Source organism: Sturnira hondurensis, unplaced genomic scaffold (assembly GCF_014824575.4).
Source record: "Sturnira hondurensis isolate 20B ecotype Veracruz unplaced genomic scaffold, ASM1482457v3 Scaffold0000880, whole genome shotgun sequence".
NCBI lineage: Eukaryota > Metazoa > Chordata > Mammalia > Chiroptera > Phyllostomidae > Sturnira > Sturnira hondurensis.
The window spans coordinates 13,498,803-13,511,805 of record NW_028073511.1 but is presented as its reverse complement, the minus strand read 5'-3'; the positions used below and the strand labels follow the sequence as shown (position 1 = coordinate 13,511,805).

General features: G+C 41.1%; 1 protein-coding gene across 1 annotated transcript in view; it reads right to left on the bottom strand.

Moving 5' to 3' along the window:
- The window catches only part of LRRC1 (leucine rich repeat containing 1), a 140,665-nt gene that overhangs the window by 18,214 nt on the left and 109,448 nt on the right, over positions 1 to 13,003 (bottom strand). Inside the window, exons 8-10 of the mRNA XM_037055036.1 lie at positions 9,408 to 9,552; positions 7,137 to 7,255; positions 5,615 to 5,698 (exon numbers count right to left, since the gene is read on the bottom strand). Coding sequence (XP_036910931.1) covers positions 5,615 to 5,698; positions 7,137 to 7,255; positions 9,408 to 9,552 — 348 coding nt within the window. The remainder of the gene's footprint in view (positions 1 to 5,614; positions 5,699 to 7,136; positions 7,256 to 9,407; positions 9,553 to 13,003) is intronic.

The following is a 13,003-nucleotide window of genomic DNA, read 5'->3' as shown; positions in this document are numbered from 1 at the left end:
GTCTTGGACACATACACACACACAATGGGTAAGTTACTTAACCCCTCTCAGTTTTACAACTTGTTAGATATTGATAATGATTTACCTACACTTCACACAACTGTTGCGAAAATTAAACAAGAATAAGCATGAAAGCTAACAGTGCCTGGCACGTGTCAGCTGCCCCAGTATATGTTTGCGTGGTGCTGGCAGACAGTAGCTGCTCCTGTCTGCCCTGTGAGAAACGGTCTTGTGCATCATTCTTAGTGTGCATATCCACAACTGCGTCCTTAGGCTCAAGGTCCTAGAGGTGGAACTGCAGAATCAAGGGGTGGGCACATTCTTTAGGTTTTTAATACTATGATCATAGTCCCTACCAGAGAAGACATAGTAATTTATATTTCCATAATAATATGCACTTCCCTGTAGCCTTGCCAAAATCTGGTATCATTATTATTACCATTTTTAAATCCTGAAAATCTGATAGGTCAAAATGCTTCCATGAACATTTCTGTGAATATTGATGGGGCTAAGATTTTTTCATATTTATAGCCATTTCTGTTTTTTCTTCTAAGAGTCACTTACTGGGAAGGGAAGTTCTTTGCTTTCATTTTTGTTCACTTTGCTACAGTGGGAGCATCTTTTTCTCAATGATATGAAAGAATTTCTAACAGAGATAAGAAGAGAGCGCATTTGTTTGCAATGTTTAAGTGTCCCCCACCACCAGGTTGTCTATGCCTTCCTAAAGATCAGAAATCTCACTTTTATATAGACAGATGCATCAACTATTTCTTTTATGACTTATTTCCTCTTTCAAGTTTAGGAATGCTTTTTCCATCTTGAAATCCAATGGTCAAGTATATTTCTAGATTTTATATCTTTTATTTAACAATGTATAATTTAAAATATAATAAGAATAGTCTAAATTATTCACTGAAATAATTTTAAATTGTAGTAAGAAGGCAGAAAGCTATCCATAAAATGCATACTTGATGACTGGAGACATTTCTGAATACCACAGTAATATTTACGGGTAATTAATGCTGACAGGCCACCTGATGAAGAAAACCTTTGATACATGATCTGCAAATCCTATTTGTCTCATCTGACTGGCTAGGTGTGATGTAGTTAGGGTCACTGCCATTTTGACTTAACGCAGATGAAAGGCTGGGCCCTACACTTGGAAATACACTCAATTTCTTCCCGTCAGAAACTCTTTAAGGTCCAGGCTATTGAGAGTTCGGATTTGTTTGGGGAGTATTATGGAGCCACGGGCTGTCTTTCACCACACCCACAATCGCACACACACCGACACCTTGTCTATCAGCAAGTCACACCGCAACACCGCCTCTTCCTCATTCCTCCCTCTGCCAAAACTATGAGGTTTTTAGGGAACCTCCTTTTCCCAGAAGTATACATACTTAAGCGACAAGATGAAAAGTAAAGCATACAAACAAGTTGCTTGAGAAATCAGAAGCATGCCACATGTAGCAAAGGAAGCTGATCTGGCCTTTCCATCAGAGACAGAATGGTGCCAATACACTGGAATTTAGTGAAGACAGATGAGCTGCCAAGTTATGCCTCTGAGAGTTTCTGAGTAACTCAAAATGTAATTCATAGAAAAGCATTCTCTTGAGAAAAGAATCTGAACAAACTGACATCACAAAAAAGGTTCCAGGCCATGCAGTCATTTAAAAAAAAACTGAGTTTAGAGGAAAATGCTCAATGTTTTACAATGAAGTACACACAAAGCAGTCAGCCGATTTGGGTCTTCATGCATTTATGAAGCAATGGCAGTCTGAGATGCAACTGTGGTCTGAACAATACTTACAAGAGAACAAGTTTACCTGACTTTTCTAAATTTCCAAGCAGCTAACAATTAAGAAAACAAGAGACATTCATTGATTTGCAAATGTTTACTACAAATAACAGCACAAAACACAAACAATCTATTATTGTGACCCACACAGTACAAACATTTTCCCCTCAATCATTTGGGAAAAAGTGCAAATAAATGCTGTTATACACTGAGAAGCTGTGCTATAAAATTGATAATATACAATACTATCAAATTTTTAAAAGAACAAAAACTAGGAAGAACTACACAGACCAATGGCAATTAATACAATTAAGGATTTTGGGCATATAAATTAAATTGGTCAGCATTTCTATTTAGGTATGTCATGCATGCAACTTAACTGCTCAAGAGAAAGTAGTGAAGTTTTGAAAGAAAAGAATCCAATCAGGAAAGTGCAGAATTTAATCAAACTGTATCAGGGTTGGAGACAGAGTGAGCACACACACACACGCGTGGTCACTGGGCATAAGCCACACACACACACACACATACACACACACACACACACAGGGCCGGAGGGTCTACCACATTCACAGACTCATGGCATGATGGTGCAGCCCAGACCAACATGACGCAATTTGAGGTCAGGAGGCCCTGGGGGACTTGGCTGCTCAGCCCCAACGGTCAGAGGCAAGCATTCAACCACTTCTGCTGGGTTCCCGAGCCGTGACCCGCAGCAGAATTGGAGACAGATGCTCAGTGCACTCCCTGCTCTGGGAGCTCAGAGCGTGTGAGTAGGAGGGAAGGTGTGCTAGAGAAGATCCAGCTCCCAAAGCCTAAACATTCCCCACTTTATCAGGCAGCTGACACCACAGGCACAGACTTCATTCCTTTATCAAACTCTGGATGCCAGAAAACCAATCGTAATTTCTCGGAAAATGAATAAAATATGATAGCTAACTTAAATGCTTTGAAGCTAGAAATACTCACACTTTTGAAATCATGAAAAGTTTTGAAATCATGAAAAGCTGTTCCTAGTAACTTTATGCAGACACACAGCAGGCACTAGACATAACCCTCTAAAAAGACAAGTGAACAGAGGACTGACCCTACAATGATGGTGACAGTCCTACAAAAATAAAATTTGGAAGTTCTCATCTGGAATGTACGTGTTCCTTCCAAAGAAAGAACCAAAAAAGAGAGGGAGGGAGGTTGGGGGTGGGTGGTAAAAGTGGGGATTGTTAACACTATACTTAAAACTGCTCTTTGGTCTTTTCCTTGAAATACCCCTAAAATGTATTAATTATCTACAATGTCCAAACTAAAGATAATTTGGCTTTTTTTAAACTAAATTATGGTCCTGCCACACTGCAAGGTCACACGGATGAAAAGGTTGGGCTGAGTCAGTAGTAGCTGAGCGGCCACACTGTTACTGGCCAATAAAAGGGCAGTAAGCTGGCCGTGGGGAGACACATCTTTGCAGCCCAGTTCTACAGACTCCTAGCTATAGGAGCCTAAGTAAGGAAAGCTCTTCGTTGGCCTCAGTTTCCCCATCTGTGAAATGAGGAAATCCCCATGACCCTCAAAATGGTATGAGGATTCAATGAGTTAACATACATGAAAGCACCTAGTCAGCATATGGTGCTGAGGAAGAAAGTAATAAATACTTTCTACTTCTCCGTGAGTGTGTATGTGTCCAATCTATTACCTATCTATGTGTACTGTTCAACAAGAGTAAAATCAATGTTCCGCTCTGTGTTCTGCTTTATCACTTAGAGCCTGGAACCAAAATGTTTTAAATAGCAGAGTCTCAGCTGTATCACAATTATGTTGAGATGTAGACTGAAAAGAGTTGGGAACAGTTTTTTTAGAGGCCAATGTTCAGATTAAGGATGTGTCAGAAAATGATCACATTTATTAGGCTGGCCAAAAAGTCCATTACTTTTTTTTCCATATGATGGCTCTAGGAGTGTTTAGTTGTCTTTAATTTCATTCGAAATAGTTTTGTTTGACTGTATCATGACAGATGTTATATTGGCTTGCATTAAAAACAAAAACAAAAACCTATAGACCTGGCTGGTATGGCTCAGTGGATTGAGTGCTGGCCTGCGAACCAAAGGGCCACCAGTTCGATTCCCAATCAGGGCATGTACCTGGGTTGCAGGCCAGGTCCCCAGTAGGGGGGACATGAGAGGCAACCACACAATGATGCATCTTTCCTTCTCTTTCTCCCTCCCTTCCCCTCCATCTAAAAATAAATAAATAAAATCTTTAAAAGAATTTATCAAAATTGGTGAATTTCTGTGCAGCCATTTTAACACTGAAGATGGAAGAAGATGCACAATATTTTCAGAGTATTATGCTTGATTATTTCAGGAGAGGTAAAAATGCAACTGAAATGCAAAAAAAAAAGGTTCATGCAATATATGCAGAAGGTGCTGTGACTGATCAAATGTGTCAAAGGTGGTTTGTGAAGCTGCTTAGTACTACTGGTATCATGGCCAAATAACTCTGTGCTATGGGGCTGTTTTACACATTGGAAGATGTTTAGCAGTAGCTTTGGCCTCCACCTACTAGAAGCCAACATCAGGTTATGGGAGAGAACCATCGTACTCAAAATACTCAAATCAATAAAGTTATTGGTGAAAATGAAAAATGTGTCTTTTATTTCATAGAAAAAATTAAATGGGCTTTTTGCCCGACCTAACATAATAAACGTCCTTGTGCTTCCATTCAGGAACGCTTGCCGTCCAATGCAGGGAGCAGACTGAAACACAGGGCAGAGCACCAAGATGAGGAAAGGAAAGAAAAAATCAGGCCAAGTTCAGACACCCTGAGAAGTATCCCAGCAAAATAAGAACCCTCAAGTTCTGGAGGGTTAGATGGTGGCTTTGAAATTATTCCAAGATAGATGTTGGAAAGAGTCAAAACAGAGAAACACAAAGGGAATTGCACCTGGCTAGTGTTTATATCATACCACCCCCCCCTTTTTATGCGAGGCCCTGACAAAGGGGAGTGGACTCACCAACATCTGACGGAGGGGAAAATGGTGGCTTAAACTTACAGTGTTGCTAATAAAAATTCACTAACAATAAATTTTTACTGCTAATAAAAAAGCTCAACACTACCCAACTCAAGTTCTCCTAGTTTCTAGCAGAAAGCGAGCCTTCTTTCTAAACAACATAGACACCTCCTTGTTTAATATGCGGCGGACTTCTCTTTTTCAGCATTTTAACCTCCCCGACAGAGCTTAACCTCTAAGCCCATAAAGTTATTCTCCATAACGGACAGTGGCTGTCTCATTTTTCCTGCTTGAAGCACTGACAAGAAAAGAATCGTACAAATCTGGCTGTGCTACCCATTTGTCTTCCTCTAGGTGAACGCTTTCGCGAAGAGTTCCTTCACTCTCCTGGACGTGGACGCTGCCCAGGGTCCATCTCTGCCCAGGAACAGGGTTGCATCAAGATCCATTTTTGTAATTTCAATGGCTGTGGGGTAGTGTAGTTTCTCATTTAATTAGATCAAATCTGAAGTCATCCATTTCCTCTGCCAAGCTCCCAAATCTCCCATCTCTGTCGATGGCGTCACTGTTCTCTGCAGGTCATGCCCAAAATGTCAATCTCTTTCTTTCTTAAAGGAAAGACACCCACCTACTTTCTTCAATGTTACTCATGTTCACCCGTTGATATACTTCCTCCAACCATCTCTATACTCACAGATGAGAATGCATGCCTTTAAAACACACCACATAAATCTTTAAAAAGTATTTGACATTTCTGATCCCTTCTGTGTTATTTCTTGGTAATTATTACTTTATTATTTTTTTAAAGCACATACCTCTTTGGGTAAAGACACTAATTTATTTCTGTCTGCATTCAAGTTGCTCAACTTCTTAAGTTTTCCAATGCTTTTAGGTAAGGTCTGTTAAAATAATATTTTTATTATTAACTTTTAACACAGCACAATAAAACTGATCTTTTAAAAAACATAAAGAATATAATTTCATCCAGTAACAGCAGTAACATTTCTTCCTGAATATCAGATATTTGTAAATTTCACTTGGAGGATATGGGATTAAATGTTTTGCATTTCATTGGGAACAGAGAAACACCTAGTAAAAAAGTAATGAAGGTTCTTCAACTCAAGCGAGAATTTAATTTCTTTAAGATTCCCCCTTCCCTGCTTATACCTTTGAGAACCCCACTGACATGATTGATTGGCTGATTGTAGAAGCCACAGTGCTGGGGCAGGGACTCAAACTCTCAGCAGGGCACTGTGACACCAGGGGAGGAGAGGGGGCCGCATGGGCTGGGGTGTGGATGGAGCACAGGTCCTATAGGAAAAGGCCAGGGCCAACACGGGGGTCTCAACACGCTCAAGGAATCCAAGGGTGAATGTTACCTTAAAAATTGCTATGATTACTATTTGTAAGCCTAACACCACAAACTAAGACAGAAATTTGGTCCCTTCCACACCTGCCTGAGGAGTTTGAGCTGCCTGAGGGGGGATGCTGCCAGACGCCCCTGCTGATTCTCTGTCTTTGAAAGAACCCCTGCTGTCTTTTTCTGCTTTTTCACCTACAAGGCATTACTTATTCTTTTGATAAAGAAAGAAGAAAAGGAAAAAGATATGGAAAAGTTGGGTAGAAAGTAAAGTGACAAAATAAAGACAGCAAAAAGGAAAGTTGACTGGAGAAAGTCGGCTATGAGACCATTACAAAGGAGAAAAAGGAGACGATGAAGTGGTAATGCAGGACAGCAGCAGGCAGCAAGAAGGCAACCAGGACTTGGGTCGCCCTGCTGACCTGCCCCGGCAGGTAATACATGCCAAGGCCTTTACCCCAGGAAAGACGGGGAGCCTGTGTCACCCCCACCCCCAGTGTCTAGGATGGAGTGAGATCACAGATCCAAGCCCAGCAGACACCATTCTCTGGCTCCCCTCAAAAGAGCATTCCTGCCCCCAGTCCCACCCAGGCTTTCCCTGGCCAACCAGCATTTCTTCCCCTTCTCTCCCATTTTTCCCATTTGCCAAAGAACCCAGGGAACAGAGATTCCTCTGGAGGTCCTCGGCCGCAGCAGCAGAGGCACAAGCACCTCCCTGGTGACCCTGACAGGTGTCAGTGCAGTCCCGCACTGTGAGCACCACAGCTGGGACACACTCCCACGGGGGGCTTCAACACCATCTTCTTTGCCTTTATGACATGGATTTGCTCCCCAAGTCCCCCTTTCAGATTAACAGAAGGAAATTTCCATTTAGTCCACCCACATCACAAGTAAGTAGAACCTACCCTAGGAAGTCTTTACAAATATAGAAATCACATTATCGTCAATATTCATTTGACTGTGCAAACCACACTCACCGGGAGTCGGTTTTCCGTAAGAACTAACTCAGTGAGGCTTTCACAGTCCCCAACAGTCTCAGGCAACTGCGTCAGTCTGTTCTGATCCACCTTCAGGATCGACAGCTTCTTTAGTTTTCCTGTAAAAGCATTATTTCAACTCATTAGTTATAATTGTTTTCCTAATCATCACTTTGTTATTTCCTATCTGCTGTTCTTTCTTGTTTTAAATAGTTAATTCATTTTTTCCTTCCCCAGCTGTTCACGTATCATTCTCATTTCCACCACTAAAGGTTCAGAGTTAAAATAATTTGTTCAGAACATCAAAAATAGCCAGCAATTAGAAGCACATCATTTTAAAAGTCACTATCTAAAAATATCATGTCAACACCAGGAAATTTAGAGAAAAACAAAGAGCTGGCTGCTAATGAAACTTTAAAAATAAGAGATTTTTGTGTTCAAAGAAGATAGACTTGAATCTTAGACCAAGAATTCTCCTTATGAAAAACAACAAAAAAAATAAAGTGCAGTTTATTCTATCACTTATAAATGAAAATGACTTCGTGAAGATCCTTATATTGAAGTATTTCTACACGTACAGAATAAGATGGTAATCTTTGAAAAGTCACATTACAAAAAGTGCCCACTACACTCAGGGCTGGAAGATGGATTTACTGGTGACGCCCTCAGGCCATGGCAAAGAAGAATCTGTTCACCGCAGCCTCCTCCAAGTCCCCACTGAGTGAAGAAAGTCCTGAATCTTTCAGATTCTCATTTTCAACTACAACTCAGGGGACTCCGACTACAGAGCAGAGGCCCTTTGTTACCTACTCAGACTGGCTTTTCTCCAGGATAACCAGAAAGCAGCCTCTATCTTAAAGAGATATAGAGCAGGAGGAAAGGGAAATGTGGAGAAGATTAACTTGCTTTGTGTGCCCCTACAGGGCAAAGCAGAACCAGCCTTCCCGAGTCTTTATTTAGCACCATCAATAATCTACTAACACTGTTCCCAGAGAGTTCCCATCTGTCCTGTCGGGAGACACACCAGCATCCCCCGCAGGGCCCAGCGAATTGCACCGTGATGCATCTCACCCAACAGAGGAGTCCCCTCCACAATCATTCGTAGCAAGTGGTCCTGCAGCCCCACCTGGAGCACTTTGAGTGACAGGGTGTCCCTTCCTTCACCAAGCAGCCCAAACTAGTTCATAGCAAATAGTTCTTTTAAAGCTCTTTCTTAACTCACGGTGAGATCTGCAATTCTTTCATTTCACCATTTGTACTAGAAGATGAAATAAATCTTCAAATGCTTGAAGCTGACCACCTCATGCCTCGTGTTTTTTCCCATTACAAGCAAGCAAATACCTCCAGTTCCTACAACTGCTTTCAGATGCCACAGATGATTCTCAAGGAATATTTCTACCTCAAGTCAAAATCCCCATCAATTTTCCAACCGGCCTTAACCAAAAGGTGATGACTATATTGCTGCCGAGTTGCCGTTATCGGTTTCCACTTCCATCCTGACCAAACACCGGAAAGGCAGTGGTAGTCCTGTGTCATACAGCTTCTCCAACTGCTGAAAATCTTTCAAAAAACCTCCTTTGATGTTTTGAATGAGGGTTAAATAAAGGTCAAAGACAGCAGCCCTGTGACAACTCTATGGTTGAATACAGCTTCTCACGCTTTCCGAGCAGCTTCGCTATGGTGGTGCCGCCGTCCACCTCTGTTCACACCTTCTCTGCGTCTACTTTCTCAAACCAGACTGCATACCTTTATGATAAAGGAAATGTCCCAACTAATGTTTTTAAGGAAATAGAAGAGAATGGCTAATAAAAGATTATTCTCAAGGGCTGAACTCCAGAATACCACCCTACCTTTAACAGCACTTCCCCAGGTTATGCAATAAGGTCACAGCTACTTCTAAACTATTTAGAATGCTCAGTTAGAAAATTCTTAGTGCTTGCTCATCTGCCCCAAACACATTCTATTCTTTGAGCTAATCCCTACTGAAATCATTGAGACAAGGTGTGGATGAAATGGATATGAGTCAATCATTATAATTAATAATGCCTATAATCGCTACCAAACCAGGGTGAAGGAAATACCTACACATAGAAAAACTTAATTGTATTAGTTTTTGCATTCCCTCTTTAAAAACAAAAAGCAAAAAACAAGCAACAAAGAAGCTAAAGGCATCACTCCCTTAGCTCCTGAGTGCGGTGACCAAAGGGCCAGAGTGTCCTCCAAATGCTCGAGACGACAGTCAGCCCCTTAGCAGTGATGTTCAATACTTACCAATGCCATCCGGAATCATTTCTAATAAGTTCTGGGAAATGACTAAATCTGTTAATGAAGTCAGGCCACTGATTTCTTCAGGAAGTCTTTCCAACTTGTTTTCAGAGACATCTAAGCACAGCAGGTTCTTCAGATTTCCTATTTCCTACATCAGTGACACAGAAAAAGAAATTCACGCTCAAACCTGGCATAGCACAGAGGATTTTGCTACAGTGCTAGTTTACAGTCAAATCCTAAAGTCGTCCTACAGATGTTTCTTCTACATGTGAAGGCTAGAGTACATTTCCAGACCCACTCCCAATGAAAACGGGAAGCTGTATCAATCACAGACATAGAGCTGGGAGGGATGCCAAGTCCTCCAACAGGCAAGGAAGGAATCTCCACTTAACAGATGAAGAGACTGGCACCAAGAAAGAGCAAGTGATTTTAAAGTAACACGATTAGGGAAGAAAAGGCTGGAATCCAGTTCTCTACATCTGGACTCCATCACTTAGTAACCATCTAACACTTCAGGGTGACCCTGTGATTTTCTCTGTTGAGAAATCATCTACTTTTTATCTCCCATGACAGGTAGTATTTGTTACAACAAACATCAATGCAGCTGCTGGCCAGAAAAACTGGGGCATACAGACCCACTGACACACTGAACATCAATGATGAGAAAAGAGAAGCATACTGTTTTTAAGGAGAAGAGTCTACCTAGGAGTAGGCCAAGTACCTGAATGAGTCCGACAGCCTGTTTAAGAGTACCTCACCTTCCAATCACAAAAATGCAAGGCTTCCCTCCTGTACCTGCTTCCACTTTTCCATTCCACTGCCACTCAATTAAATCCCCACTCTCACTACCCTCTCACTGCGACTGTAGCTCTGTCTCTTGGCCTCTCTCTACCCGGGTCTATTCTACAAACTTTGCTTTCCTATTTCCCACCCAGAAACACAGCTAGTTCTAGTCATGTAGTCAAACCATGCTTCGACTCAAAAAAAGTCTTGTGTCTCTTCAAGTACAAATTTCTCAATCTATATTTAATTTAATCTGATTTAAATATTATATACAGATTATCTGTTAGCAAAAACGCATTTTACGACTTGCCCCTGAGGAAATCAGAGGAGTCAGTCTACATTTCTACTAACTTCATGCCAGACATCTAAGGTTGTTCTACTATTTCCACTGATCCCATTTAATATGCCACTGTATCCTTTTCTTTCTGTCATTAATAACACAAAAATAATTCTGACTCCTTGAGACTGTCTGATATGGTTAGTACTGATTTAATAGACATTTCAACAAAGAAAGAAGATATTTTTAAGTATATTTTATTGATTATACTATTACAGTTGTCTCATTTTCCCCTCCCTTTTATTCCCCTCCACCCTGCGCCCCCCTCCCACCAGCATTTCCCCTCCTTAGTTCATGTCCATGGGTCATGCATATAAGTTCTCTTGCTTCTCCATGTCCTATACTATTCTTAACATTCCCCTATTTTCTACCTACCAAGTATACTCCTTATTCCCTGTACCTTTCCCCCCATTCTACCCCCACCCCCTCCTTGCTAATAACCCTCCATGTGATCTCCATTTCTGTGATTCTGGTCCTGTTCTAGTTCTTTGCTTGGTTTGTTTTTTGTTTTTGTTTTGCTTAGGTTCAGTTGTTGATAGTTGTGAGTTTGTTCTCATTTCAGTGTTCAGATTTTTGATCATCTTTTTCTTATATAAGTCTCTTTAACATTTCATATAATAAGGGCTTAGTGATGATGAATTCCTCTAACTTGATCTTATCTGGGAAGCACTTTATGTTTATGTGCCCTTCCCTTCTAAACAGTATCTTTGCTGCATAGAGCAACCTGGGATGTACGTCCTTGCCTTTCATGACTTTGAATACTTCCTTCTAGTCCCTTCTTGCTGGCAAAGTTTCTTTTGAGAAAGCAACTGACAGTCTTATGGGAATTCCTTTGTAGGTAACTGTTTCTTTTTCTCTTGCTACTTTTAAGATCCTCTCCTTATCTTTAATCTTCAATAATGTAATTATGATGTGCCTTGGTGTGTTCCTCCTTGGATCCAATTTCTTTGGGACTCTCTGAGCTTCCTGGACTTCCTGGAAGTCTATTTCCTTTGCCAGATTGGGGATGTTCTCCTTCATTATGCTTTCAAATTAGTTTTCAATTTCTTGCTCTCCCTCTTTTTCTGGCACCCCTACAATTGACATGTTGAAATGTTTAAAGTTGTCCCAGAGATTCCTAAGCCTCTCTTAATTTTTTTAAATTCCCATTTCTTTATTCTGTTCTGGTTGAATGTTTATTTCTTCCTTTTTTGCTAAATTGTTGATTTGAGTGCTGGTTTCCTTTCCTTCACTGTTGGTTCCTTGTATATTTTCCTTTATTTCACTTTGCAAAGCCTTCACTTTCTCTTTTATTTTGCGTTCACACTCAACCATTTCTGTGAGCATCCTGATTATCAGTTTTGAGCTCTGCATCTGATATGCTGGCTATCTCTTCATTACTTTGTTCTATTTTGGAGCTTTGATCTGTTCTTTCATTTGGGCCGTATTTCTTTTCCTCAATGCATTGTAAGGGGCAGAGCCTTAGGTATTTGCCAGGGCAGGGCTACCCACTGCTCCACGTTGTGATGCTGTATGTCAGCATGGGGTCCGAAAAGGAACAATGCTGCTTGCTCAGCTCTGGGCCAGCTTTTAGTCACTTCCCCTATTACCTACAAGCAAATTGGGCCCTTCTGGTGCTGATTCCTGGGTTGGTAGGTTTGTGTACGTTCTAGAATCCTGTGGATTTCTCCAATCAACTCTCCTGTGAGGCTGTGAGTTTCTCCCACCACCACAACCTTCACTGGTTTTTACCACTAGAGGTTTTGAGGCTTTATTTCCCCACACTGGAACCCTGGGTCACGCAGTCTGTCTCACTACCCAGTTGTTCCTCCTGTTTACCGGCACACAAATGTAGGACCACCTGATCCACCAGCCAAGATGTTTAAATAACACAATCACTGGTATTTTAATTTCTTCGTGTTTAGATGTGGCACTGTGCACACAATCATTTACGCACATCTGTACACACGTATATTCTCCCCCTATCATGTATAATAACTGATATTTTATTACTTTCCTGGCAACTTTCTGGGGGTTTTTTTGTCATGCTTTGTCCCTGTAGTAACCAGAATTTTCTCAATCAGGATTTCTCATATTTTTCTAGAAAAATCTAAATATTAATCAAATCCTACCCATATCAGTTACCCTTTCCCTTTCACAAATTCAGCCAAGACCTCAGACAGAATCCATTTAGTTCCCAATTCCCTCAGTTGTAGGTGATACCATGGAAATCCCAGTGCTACTGGGGAACTTCTTTCTAGTGTCAAGACCTCCCTGCGTTCACACGGCATTCCCCTCCCAGAGTGCATGGCCTGCCACGGCTGGCTGTCACTGCTGAGCAGAGGCAGCATCAGAATTACCTTCAAATAGCACCAGGACCATCACAAAATCTACCCTGATTTTTAAGACTGGCTATATTATACACCAAAGAATAAAATTCAGTAATAGTTAGAAAAAATAAGAGGAAAATGCCCATTTGTTGCTGTCTACTTGTTTAAAT